Here is a 13040-nt window from a genome sequence, read left to right as displayed (position 1 = left end):
GGACAACTTTATAAATTACAAATTGGATTTAAATAGACAGGGAATTGAAAGTGGAGACATTATTTTCTGCAGAAGATGATGGACAGGGGAGAACAAAGAAAATAAAACTGAGATTGTTAACAAAATACAATGCTAAGCATATAAGTTAGGACTGAGTCCTTAACTTTCATTTTTATTAATGACTGGGTGAGTATAGATTACTGACTACACAGAACCAAGCCTGGGAACACATTTTATATTTATGACCTTTGTGCCTAAAACTAGATTCTCCTGCAATTTAATATGACACTAGGACAATGACTGGCCAAGTTTTAGATTAATCACTCTTACACAAAGATTTTTCATTCACATAATCTCAAACAAAACTGCGTCACCAATTAAGTTCCAGATCCTATGCACTCTGGCTGAAGATATAAATATCTTGCAAGCCCAGCGTCACTTTCCTCTTTCTCTGGTAACAAATCACACTTTCTATTATGACAATGGCCCCAGTTATCGGCCCAGGAATAAACACTTGACTCAGGAAGAGCCAATTAAAGCCCTCCTTTAGAGTTGATCGAGAGCTTTAAGGTTAGAGTATTTCAATCTTATGAAATTTTTGTAAAACAAAATTATTTCAAAATCTACTAATTATTCTTTAAGTTCTAGAAACTGCATTCTGTGACTGAGAGGACAATTTATTTGCCGTCGTTTCTGCTCTGCCCACTTTATGTTTCTGTTATTGTGAGATAAAGACAGTGGGGAATGGCTAACCAATTCTGATTCATTCAACACATGAGTGCTTCTTAGGTACAAAACACCATTCTGAACATTGTCCGAGGTAAAAAGATAAATAATACCTAGCCCCTTATAATACCTAGCCCCTAACCCTCAAGGATCTTCCAGCTTAGCAAGGGAAATAAAACATGCACACAGATGACTGCAACAAAAAGAAGATAATGATTGCTGCCAGATGTTTGGGGAGAATGAGTAGAGCAAAGAGAGAACACAGAATAAGGCAACATTCAACAGTCAGCCAAGAACTATTTGTTGAGCAGTTGCAAGCTGTGACCTGGAAATGGAAGAGGAGAACATAGATCTTCACATGGGCAGGTGAAAAATCAAGTGTTATTACTTGTAACACAGCTCTTCAAATATATTTTTTGGCACCAAGTGCCTACTAAATAGCCTTAAATTAAAAACTAAATAAGGATACAGTCTCTATCAAATATAGCCTGAGGTACTGATGCCTAAATACTAGGATCACAGTATTTGTGTTCCCAAGGATGCCTTTCTATTGCTTTGCTTCTTTCCCCCTTTCCAAATTAGCTAATGCTGCCTTAACAGGATATCTATTTCACTTGTTCCAGCCTTTTTGATCCAATGTATTGAATAGCAGAATAGGTGAGTTACAAGAGGATATTTTGACTTCAAACAACAGAAATAAAATACTATATAATTGAAAAAAAAGAGGCAATCTTTCAGGCACATGTGGATCCTGGAGTTCACATGTTTTAACCAGGTCCCTTTCTCTCTTCCCCACCCCTTCTTCTCTCTGCCTTTTCTCCTCTCTGTTATCTCTCATTATGGGATTCAAATATTTCCCTGTTTATGTGGGAGCTTCTGGCACAGCTGCGGGCTTATACGCTCGCAGCTCCAGGGCTGGCTGGAAGGGGCGGGCGCATCACAGCATAAGGTTGCACAAGGTGTGCACTTATATAGCAGGGCATCACATCTATGAGTGATGGATGATCACATTGTATACAGGGGTAGCTTCGCATAGCTTTTACATCACTTTTCTTGAAGATGGCAGTAAAATGGTACGTTTTTACAAAATCAAATAGTGTAACATTGTCCAAAAGATATACATAAAGCATTTAGAGGAAGGAGGCTCCTTTTTCTTTTAACTCCGGCACGGATTGTCTATTGGACAGTGGTAACCCTATGTCATCAACCTCGTTACTCCAGCAGAAGTCCAGGGATTAGCCCTGCATAGCTCTTGTTAGCCTCTATTCCCTTCCTTGAACACTGTAGCCAGAAGGTTTTTTTCCTCCTCAAACCTTAAGTATTGAAACCTGGAGGAGGGGCATGTCTGAAAAGAAAATGATGGACTGGACTCTCCCTAGAAGGAAGATAAATGGGTGGCCAACAAGAAAAAAAATAAAATCCTCTGTACCAGGAAATGTTTGAAGTGTTGTTTGGGTATCAAAAAACGGGTGCCCTACACATAAAGCAACAAAGGATATTGGTCTAAAAAGAACACCATGGCCAAAGGTGCATGGCCTATTTCAACAGAGGATTTGAAAGTTAAAAGTTAACCTGCAGGGCTTCCCTGGTGGCGCAGTGGTTGGGGGTCCGCCTGCTGATGCGGGGGACACGGGTTCGCGCCCCGGTCCGGGGGGGATCCCACATGCTGCGGAGCGGCTGGGCCCGTGAGCCATGGCCGCTGAACCTGCGCGTCCGGAGCCTGTGCTCCGCAACGGGAGAGACCACAACAGTGAGAGGCCCGTATACCGCAAAAAAAAAAAAAAAAAAGTTAACCTGCAAAACATTCAATTCAATTTCATCATTTTACAGATGGGCAAAGTAAAACTCAGGCACAGGAACAGAAGCGCCAAGGTCATACAGGTGGTTGGTGGAAGAGACAACCAACTTCCCAACTTCTGACTTTTTAGGGGGGTGTGTGTGTGTGTTGTTTTGTTTATGTGCAAGGACATTTTTCTTTAGTACGCTAACATTACAACAGAAAGTATAGTCTTGTTTTGGTTTTCTCTGCGCCCTCAATTCTGTATAAGACAGTTTCGCTGCACTCCAACAGAAAGGCTCAGCAAGGGTAGAGACCACCATAAGCAGTACACGTGGGCACCAAGGGCAGATACATTGCCCTTCCTTGTGTAGGAACTAGGGCCACTTGTTGCTTTAATGGGCCAAGTTTGGGCTGGACCTGCAGGAGGGGACACCTTTGAAAAACAGCTTCCTAACTGCACTACAACCTGCTCTGGCATCCTGATTCCATTCCCCAAACCCCCCAAATCTTCAGCCAGAAAAAAAAAAAAAAAAGAATGGATCACTGGATCACTGGATCGATGGGGGAGATTTCTGTCTGCTCCTCCTACTGTCACCTCTTTCTTGCTATTTCCTGCCCGAGGAAACCTGATATCAGCCCAAAGGCATCTCTGGAAATGGGTAGGAGGGAGCCTTACACCTGTCAGCGCCAGAGAAGAAAGTGCGCTCTGCAGAGTTCTCAGTTGTTCCGTCTCTTACGATGAAAGGAAGAAAAGGAGCGAATCCGCCACAGATTTACTGGAGACCAGGGTTACTTCATCCGGCTCCGGCCACAGTAACCCCTGAAGACCAAAGATGCATTTCCATTCCCAGCATTTCTTGTTGGCGTCTTTCCCTACAGGCTAGCCCAGTGCCTGGCCCCGGGGAAGTCTCTGCGTAAAGGTTCTTTAGGTCATAAATCAGGCTCCTGTGTGTATGTGTGTTTTTCTTAGGAAAAACTGGCACAGACGAATTAGCAGTAGAGACTGGGGTCTCCCTACTACCCTTCATGCTTGGCAGCATCACCTTCGACTACCTCGCATTCTCCCGGCGCTGACAGCCCCGGCTCCGGACCTCAGGGTTGGAAGCAGTCAGCCCCAGCTAGAACCGCCCTGTCCCAGGCTGATGCCACCCTGCGCCTAGAATGTGCGTGTGGGTGCAGGCGGGCGAGCGAGCGGCTTCTACAGTGAGACCGAAGCAGGAGCTCAGCCTTCGCCTGCGACCTGCAATCCCCAGATTCCCTGGGGACCTCGAAACTCCCAATCGGAGGTACTCCCCCCCCCCACAGCCGCCCACCCATTCCCTCCCCCCTTACCTCAGCACGCAGCCCCTCCCTGCGTGATGTTGCAAAACCGCGGGGAGGGTGGGCGCTGGGAAGGGTGGGGAGAGACTGAGAGAGAGCGAGGGTGGGAGGGAGTGGGCGCAGGAGGAGAGGGAGCCGAACGCGCATTTAAAGCGACAGCCGTCCTCGCTCTCTCCCCAGTGCTGGGCTGTTGGAGAGCTCGAGCTGCAAGCCACAGAGCGCGAGCTCGAGCGCGGCGCGCTGGCCGGGGAACCCAAGAGCGCACGGCGCCCCAAGCTGGCAGGCGCCGCGGGACCCCCCACCCTCGCCGGCTGCCCTTCCCCGGGCGCCCCTACCCTCCTCGCCCGCAGGAGACCCTGGGCTTCATCGGAGGAGCTCACCCCAAGGGGCCAGGACTCCCGCGGGCCCGCCACCGTCCCCTCCAGTGCCGCCGCCACCGCCGCAGCCGCGGGAGCAGCATGGTCCAGCTGGGGAAGCTGCTCCGCGGCCTGACTTTGATGAAGTTTCCCTGCTGCGTGCTGGAGGTGCTTCTGTGCGCGCTGGCGGCGGCGGCGCGCGGCCAGGAGATGTACGCCCCGCACTCCATTCGGATCGAGGGGGACGTCACCCTCGGGGGGCTGTTCCCGGTGCACGCGAAGGGTCCCAGCGGAGTGCCCTGCGGCGACATCAAGAGGGAGAACGGGATCCACAGGCTGGAAGCGATGCTCTACGCCCTGGACCAGATCAACAGCGATCCCAACCTGCTGCCCAACGTGACGCTGGGAGCGCGGATCCTGGACACTTTTTCCAGGGACACTTATGCGCTCGAACAGTCGCTCACTTTCGTCCAGGTGCTCATCCAGAAGGACACCTCCGAAGTGCGCTGCACCAACGGCGAGCCTCCGGTTTTCGTCAAGCCCGAGAAAGTAGTTGGAGTGATTGGGGCTTCGGGGAGTTCGGTCTCCATCATGGTAGCCAACATCCTGAGGCTTTTCCAGGTAGGGGGGCGCTCCCTCCGGGGCAGAGCGCGCCGTAGCTCCCCGCGCTCATTATCCTGAAGGCTGGCTTGGACTCCAGGGGTGCGGGGTCTGGTCAGCCTTCGCTCATTTCCACCCTGGAGATCCTGCCGAATCCCTCCCACCTCACCCGAGGAGGTACTTTCCCTGCTTGATTCATTTCCCTTCCATCTCTCCCCTGTCCGCGCTCCACTCCATCCGGCTTGACATTCTGGATTTATGGCCCCACTTAGAAGAAACAGTCTCCGAAAAACAAGGCGATGATTTAAATGGGTTTGCATTCGAGTGAAATATGGTTCCAAAACAGGCTTGTAAAAGTGCCGGGCTCCTGTGAGAGCCACCTAGGCGCAAGGAATATGAAAGATGAGAAGACGCCTAGAAACTAGGCATTTCTCAACTCCCCAACTTCCCTGCCCCAAGCCGCCCGACAAGCTGCAGCTGCCTTGGAAAATTTCGAGAAGAGCTTAGGGAGGCAGTTCTTAAACCGAAGGCTAGGTCTTCACCTACATTTGGACGTGAATTGCCCATTTCGCTCGGGTTGGATTTCCCGGCCTGTAACCTGTCTCTGCGAGGGCATGGGGCGAAAGGCGTGGGGACTGTCCTCAAGCGGGGAGAAGCCACCCGCAGACGTGCCCCCAGGTGATTTGCTCTGGGCAGTTGTTTGCACCGTCTAAACTGCCTTTGCGATCTGGCCACTGGCAGGAGCCGGGCGATCAGCTTTCCACTCCTGCCAGCTCAGAGCCCGGAGGAGAGCTCATGCTAACTGCGAAACACAATCGCTTTCTCTGCACCCACCCTGTGCCCATCCTTTCCCACGACCTCCCTAACGCAGCCCCCAACCCCAGTCCTGGGTTTTGAGGACGATTCTCAGAGCCAGACAAGAAGGCGCCTGGAGGGAGGCAGTAGGGTGCGCTGAGCAAGGCCGGGCGGTCCTCTAGCTCTGGGTGCAGGCGGGCAACGGCGGAAGATGCGAGGACGGCGGATCGGGCCAGGTGAGCCGTGGGCGGTGCTGCAGTGCTCTCTCACCGCCTGCTTCCGCAGCCTCGGCCCCACGGCTCCTGTGCCGCCCTGGGTATAGATGGATGGCTTCTGGATGAAGAAATTGAGTTTCAGGGTCTGCGTGACTATGGGTTCTCTTGTTTCTCTGTCTTTCTTCCTGTGTGTCTCTCTCCTTGTGTCTCTTTCTCCCTGCTGTTTTTTATTTTTTTGTCTCTCTGTTTTTATGTTCTCCCTTTCAATTTCTGCCTCTCTTTTCCTTCTCTACCCCTATATCCAAGGTTTTTGTTCATCTCTGTCTTGAAGTGATCCTTTCCTAATGCACAGCTCTCTCCCTGCCTGGTAGGACCCAAGCTCAGTTTGTCCCTTCTCCAGATGTTCTGGCTGACCCTTATGCTCCCCGTAGCTAAAAAGTTGGCTCCCTCTCAAGTGCCTTTCCTGAAACATGTTGGGTTTCTGGAGGGGACTCCTTGTGATTCAAGCTGTCACTACATCAGCACCCAGGAGTATGAAGTTTGTGTTTGTGCCAGAAGGAGGGGTGCCTGTCTAAAGCTGCAGCCTGGTATGGCCCCTCTGAGCCTCTGAGCATCTCTAACACCTCTTGAGTATGCCACCACGGAGATCTCTAGATGTTTGCAAGGCCAAAAGTGCTTCTGGGCAGCCTTCACTTTGAGGTAATGCTTTCAGGAAGAGCCTGGGTTGTTGTAAGCAAAACCCAGAAGCACTTCCGTTACCTCTGAGCTTAAACTAGAGAACCTGAGGAGGCAGCGCTGCAGGGAGGATGAGGCCAGAGGTCACCTGAGAACCACAGGGGCAACTCACAGTAGTTTTACTGGAGCTCTGGGGGTTGGAGGCACATTTGCTGTTTGACATTTTAAAAATTATTTTGGTGCCTTCACTTGGAGCTTGGGCAGTACTGCAGATGGGCCTGCCTGTCGAAAAAAGAGTGAAATCTTAAAGTCAAGAGACAGCTTGCCGACTAGGCTGAAGGATTGTGTTTGCTGAAAAAGATTCCAGGGGGAGCTGATTCCTTCTCTGGTGTGTGGATCTGAGGCACTTGCAAGAAAAGAGAGCGCTTGCCTTATGCTTAGTTCCCCCGTTCCCTGGGCTGGGAAGGAAAGGAACTGAATGCCAACATTAGCAGTGTGGGTTGGGACCAAAACCATTCAGAGAAAACACTGTCATTTTCCTCTAATTTGCAAATTGCAGCTATTCATGTTGGATTGAACAGCTGAGGGGAAAGAGCCCCCAGTTTTCACCTGCATTTATTGAGAAGAGGCTGGTAGTAGGAGGGATGCACCAACTTGTAGCTTGTGCTGCAAGCTGGATATAAGCTTGGTGTGAGCATCCTGGTTAACCACTGCCCATGTTCAAATATACAGAGATAGATTCCAACAGTCTCTTCCCATAGCCTTATTTTTGCGTGTGATCTTAGAAGCTCCTGGCATGTAAGTCCAGTCCCCAGTTCCCCAGCCTCTGTAAACCTGCAAAATGAATAGAGAGAATAGTGGAACACAGACCCATTGTTCAAAGACACAGTCACTTTAGGGAAAGAAGAAAAGAACGGGTAGGTGAATCTTCTCTGGGATTGCAGGGTTCAGCTCAATGAAGACTGTCCTGTATAAAAGAAACTCCTCTAAATGGTTGAATTCTTAGCTCTCCAGAGATCTGAGTTTTCTTTTCCCCAGTCCCTGTGGGTTGCTGTGGGGAATGTGCCAAACCTATCATTTGAGATAAAAATTTATGGTGAGGTAAGCTTCTAGGCTGGGGGAAGGAAGACTTAGTGACTGAAATGGGGGATGCTAAGCACTGGGGGGCAAGAAGGAACAAGGAGATAGTAATGGATGTAACAAATGCTGCAGCTGCCAGCAAAGCCTGGATTGAACTTCCTTCCTGAAAATGAGGACCTGGGCAAGAATGACCACTCAGATGTAAACAGTGTCTCTGACTGGGAATTCTCATCTGCCTGCCGGTGGGCCAGAGCTGAGCAAGTCCTTTCTCTCCTCTGTATGCACACTGAACTGGTTAGTAAGTGACATGTCAGAGGACAAGAATCATATTCAGTGGATCTTTCAATTCCAGGAGTTTGAGGCTAATGAAATTAGTGTGTGGCCAGGGCTCTGCCAACTAGAATTAAGTCACTGCAGCCACCCTGCAATGCATTTTCAGCCTGAAGGGAGCATCAGGGAGGAATTTCGGGAGATTTGTTTCTGAGCCTGTACAAAATAATACTCTCCTAATGCTAAGAAAGGTTAAATGTAAATTAATATTGACTACGAGTAACATATTTAAAAAATAATCGCCGAGTGGGCGATGGCTTAAAGTGGAGAGATTATATAATATGGTGTCCAAAGAATAAATCTCCCCTGACCACTGTTTCATGGGCTATAAGTAAGATATATTACAATGGAAATTAATGGGAACGTTTTTAGTCAAGGCTTCTCTGCGATTGACTTGAGAGCAAACACTCTGAGAGTATAAATTACTCTTGCTATGTGCTGACTCTGAATGAACAATATTTCATGTGCAGTGACATGGTCTAAGCTATAGACTTGGAATTGAATGGCATCTGTTTCAATTGTTTTGTTCTCTCAAGAGCAACTAGATAGAAAAAAGTGGTCAATTTGACCCCTGTGGGAGTGTGTTGCAAATCTAAACCTGTGTCCCTCATACCATAAATGAAATACATTTGTAAATTTGTAAGTGTTTTCCTTCTGTTCATTGATGCTTGAGTATAATCTCAAACTTTGGGAGCAACACTTTATACATAAGTACTTGGTTTTCTTCCTTTTTTCTTTCTCTTTCTCCTCTCTCTGTTTCTCTCTCTCTCTCTCTCTTTCTCCATCTTATGTAATTGGATAGAACTGGGCACCTAGGATGATGTGGTGTTACTATAGTGGGACTTTTTTTTTTTTAAAATCAACTCTAACTTACCCTTTTAAAAATTTCATAAATACAGGTGTCGGTGCCATTTGGAATAGTCTCTATAACAATTTGTCTCCACATTTACTGTGTTTCAGCAGATTTACCTAACAGATGGTGAGTGGGCAATTTGTAAAGGGGCATTTTTTTAAAAGAGCGGAGAGGGAAGGAATTAGAGACAGGCACATACTATATTTGAAGTTACCTCCACGTGTATTTTATGTATGTATACCCATACAATTAAGAAGTCTTTGGATGTTTTATCTTCAAGAATAATTCAGATAATGGATTACTTGAATATCATAAACATTTAGGGTTTAACAGATTCGTTACATATAGACGTTGTATCATGGATTTAAAAGACCATAGCCAGCGGGCAGCGGCGGGCGGAACGACCGAGGGGCGGCGCGGGCTGGGCGGCGGGTGCGGGGGTCCGTGCTTCCTCGTGGTGGAGGGCTGGGGTTCGCCGGAGACGCCGGGTTGCTCCGCGTTGCCAGGTTACCGAGAGCGTGCCCCGCGCCCGCTCTTCCGCCCGGGCCGCCCTCGGCGCCGCCTGAGCCGTGGTGCGGGCTGCGTGGGGCGTCGGTTGCGCGGAAGCCTGGGTAGGGAGCTGCGTGCGGGACTCTCGTCGCTCGTGGACGGGGCGCGAGCGCGCGGGGGACGTAGGGCGCCGACCTGGGGCTCCCCGGCGCTCCGGCTCCGCTCAGGGCGCCCGCTCAGGGGCCTCCGGCGCGAGGCCCCCTTTCTGGTCAAGATGGCGGCGTCCAGGCGGGCCGCGCCGAGGTGAGCTGGAGCTGGGCCCGGAGAGGGACGAGTCTGCCAAGCCGAGGACTTGGACCCCGGGCTGGTCTCCAGTCTCCCGTGGAGCGGCAGGTGAGTGGGTGCGGCCGCGCGTAGGTCCTTCTCGTGGGGTGGTCAGCTCTCCGTGCGTCCGCAGACTTCTTTCCTCTGATAGTCAGATCTGGGGTGGCCCAGGTTGGAGGCGAGGGTGCTTGATTGGGGAAACCTGAGGGGTTTAAGGACTCTGTTGGGATCGTTTCAGACCCCAGCAAGAAGCTGAGCAATTTTCTCCTGACTCTCTTCCCGGCTAAGTTTTCTCCCTTCTCTGAAGACGCTAGCTTTTCTGAATCACTTTGTTACCCGGGGGGATACAGTTGGTGGTTCTGACCGTGGAACGTAGGACCCGGCGCGGGGAAGCCTGAGCTGGTTCTAGTTACTTTGTTTGCAAAGCACTTGTCTTGTCTTTGGAATCTTTGTGTATGTAACCAACGTTGGGAAGAGCCAGCGTTTTCTCCTCCAAAACACTGCGAGGGGTAACTTTACACGTAAGAAACAAGTGGGCGTTCACATCCATCCCTTTTCCAACCACTGAGCCTTGGTTGTGTTTCCTTTCTTTAAGTTTGTCTCGTTTTGAAGTGATAACAAAAACAAACAAAAAAGACCATAGCCAATTACACAAAGTATACTCTAGTCTCAGTCCTGCCATTAATTAGCTATGTTACCTTAAGTCATTTAATTTTTCTAGGCCTCATTTTTCTCATGTGATGTTTTTTCTTTGAAAAAGTATAGTTTCTAGAAGTCTCTACTCTCTGTGTCATAGTTCAGCTTGGAGAAAACCTGTTCTTATCCAAACTCCATGACATTGTATTTCCAGCTCCAACTTTGGACTTTGAGTGAGTTGGGGGCAACTCTTTAAGGATATTTTCACACAGCTTTTTAAGTTAATATCAGTCTAGCTGACTTGTCATACTCAGACTTTCTCCCATATTCTTTTACCAGTGTGTTCCTTAGTCATATATATAAAGACTGTTGTGGGAAAAAAGACCTCCTGGGTCAGCTTACTGCATGGTCATCGACACAGGGCAGGGAGTAAGATTCTGTGGATTTTACAGAAGCAGATACAGGTTTCATTATCCATGTCCTCTCCCCTTTCATCTTACAAAAACAGCAGGCTTTTCTTGGAGAACTGCCAGATAATGCCATCCTGCCTCCTCACGGGCCCCGGGGATGAGTCTCCCAGGGACTGAACTCCAGTAAAGCAGGTGATTGGCTCATGCGTAGGCATCTGACCTCGGCTAAGTCTATCAGACTCCTCCCCAGGACTTTTCTCTCAGAGAAAAATGGAAGAATTGTCTTTTCTCTCTGGAATTTCTAAGCTGGGGAGATACGACTCTGGGACTCCCAGTTAGCATCCAGCACAAGAAGAGACTTTCTGTAAAATAAAGTCTTGCAGAGGTAAGCAGGGCTGAGCGATGGAGAGAGAGCTGGAACCCTGCTGATACTCTGGAACTTCCAGATCCAACTGTATCTGAATATGGCTGCATCCCTGAATTTCTAGTACTTGTTTGTTGAGGTTGTTGTTGTTGTTGGGTTTTTGTTTTTAAATTTCCTTTGACTATTTTGAATTTGTTTTCAGTAATGTGCATTTGAAAGCATCGTAGCTAAAAGAGCTAATTTCCTACATTAATGTCAGGTTTGCTGACTGGCATTCCTTAAGTGAAAAATAATATCCGCTATTTTCTTTAAATAAAATCCTTCTAGCTCAGGTTTGAGATATTCAAAACTCTGCCTCCTACCCCCCTCTTTTCCAACATTTACTATATCACCTTGAAGCATTTGTGACCACATCTTTCCCATCTAGACGCAGTTGAGAGAGAGAGCAAAGACTTCTGATATAAACTGCAACCTATACGCCTCCTACCTGGAAGCTTTAGAACATACTTGATTCTTGTCATTAAAGCAAATCTTTTGTTGTTGTCTCCAGGGCACAGAAGCATTTTCATGGCATAATCGAGTACAAAGTACATTAAGCCTAACTCTACTTCTCACCCTCTTTTACTTTAAATAGGCAGAAAAGAACAATCTCAAACACATTTTCCCAACAAATAAAATACATATACGATTATGTTTAGAAGACGTTTATGCAACATATAGTTAGACTGATTAATTAATGGACCTTTCGCCAATTGGCACAGTAAATATATATGTTCAATGTGCTTAATTAAAAAGAAGACAATAACATATTTTTACAGGTTAATTATCTGAGAAGAGTATTGTGCCAGCACACTTGATGCTACAGTATTTCATGTTTGACAGGTAATCTTCTTTCAATTATATTTACTGCTAAATGTTTCTTGGATCAAGCTATTAAATTATAAGGTCAAAAGTAAAATGATATGAAATTACAATGAAAAGGGACACATATCCCACTTTATGAGAATAGAAGTTCTAATTTCTTTTCAATACTACTAGTAGTGACCACAGTACTAATTTGAGCCCTTACTATGAGCCCCTGTGCCCATATACATTTAGTTCTTACAGTAGTTCTGCAAAGGGCATATAATAATCCACACTGTAAAGCTGAAGAAAGTGCTTCTCATAGCTGAAAGTCACATAGCTGGTGAGTGGCAAAGTCTAGATTCAAACTTAGAGTCGTCTGACAATGCCCAGGTTGTTGACCACTATGTACACTGCTCAATTGTTGCACCAATAAAGAAGTGCTTGAAATAATTATAGATTTGCCTACCCTGAAACTGCGGTGATTTAAAGACATCAAAGTTGCCAGTTGCTTAACCACATCTGCTTACAGTAAGAAATTACATTTTATTTCATTTCTAAAACAAGATTAATTCTGCAGGCCCATAGAAACTTGAGCACACAAATCCTACCTCCAAATGAAAGATGCTTGTTTTCCACTATTCAACAGATGGCCCTGTACAGAGGCAATAAATATATAGTAGAATTTTCATTCAAATAAATGAGAAGAGAGGTTTCTTCTTGTCCTGATTCAGTGCCCATCATTATGGATTATGATGGCTCTTCCCAAACTTTACTTCATTCACTCCACTCTTTCTACAAAACTCCAGTAATGGAATCCATCATTCAGATATATGTGCAAAGCGAAAGGACTGTATTAATACAGTTGCTGAAAGTCAAGTTGATAGAGCACAGGAAATAGATCCTAATACATGCAACATTAATGTTTGTGTGGGCCTTGGAGTGAGGGGTAGAAGAATTTTCAGTTTAATGGAATATTTTGCCTCTTGCTATGAAAGTGTGGCTTAATAGTCTTGTAATTGGTCATTTACAGAATCCTCCATCTCTGGGTTTCATGCTTTCTTTACTCTGCAGCTGTCGATTCCTTCTCTTGTTCTGGATGGAAGATAGCAACGAAGCCACTTCAAAGGGCTCAGCCTGCCTTTTTGTGTTATTGTTTAGATGAAGATATTTCCATTTATTAAAGCACACTATTTAAACATTTTTATCATGTTTCAAACTTGACTGTGTTCTGAAGGTGTGAG

The 13040-nt window shown here is 47.1% G+C and overlaps 1 protein-coding gene across 5 annotated transcripts in view; it reads left to right on the top strand.

Annotated features, from left to right (window-relative positions):
• The first annotated feature begins 9032 nt into the window (after positions 1-9032).
• Positions 9033-13040, top strand: part of LOC307188490 (uncharacterized protein) — a 115223-nt gene continuing 111215 nt past the window's right edge. For 2 of the 5 annotated variants that reach the window (XM_079925661.1, XM_079925660.1), the window contains exon 1: positions 9033-9612. In XM_079925661.1, coding sequence (XP_079781787.1) covers positions 9089-9526 — 438 coding nt within the window. In that variant the 5' untranslated portion in view covers positions 9033-9088 and the 3' untranslated portion in view covers positions 9527-9612. Of the gene's footprint in view, positions 9613-11771; positions 11836-13040 lie in introns of all 5 variants that reach the window. The other 3 variants (XM_079925657.1, XM_079925658.1, XM_079925656.1) reach the window with 2 other exon arrangements.

Source organism: Stenella coeruleoalba (assembly GCF_951394435.1).
Source record: "Stenella coeruleoalba genome assembly, chromosome: 7".
In the NCBI taxonomy this organism is placed as follows: Eukaryota; Metazoa; Chordata; class Mammalia; order Artiodactyla; family Delphinidae; genus Stenella; species Stenella coeruleoalba.
Note: the sequence above shows the minus strand (reverse complement) of the source record. Positions and strands in the feature narration are given on the sequence as shown.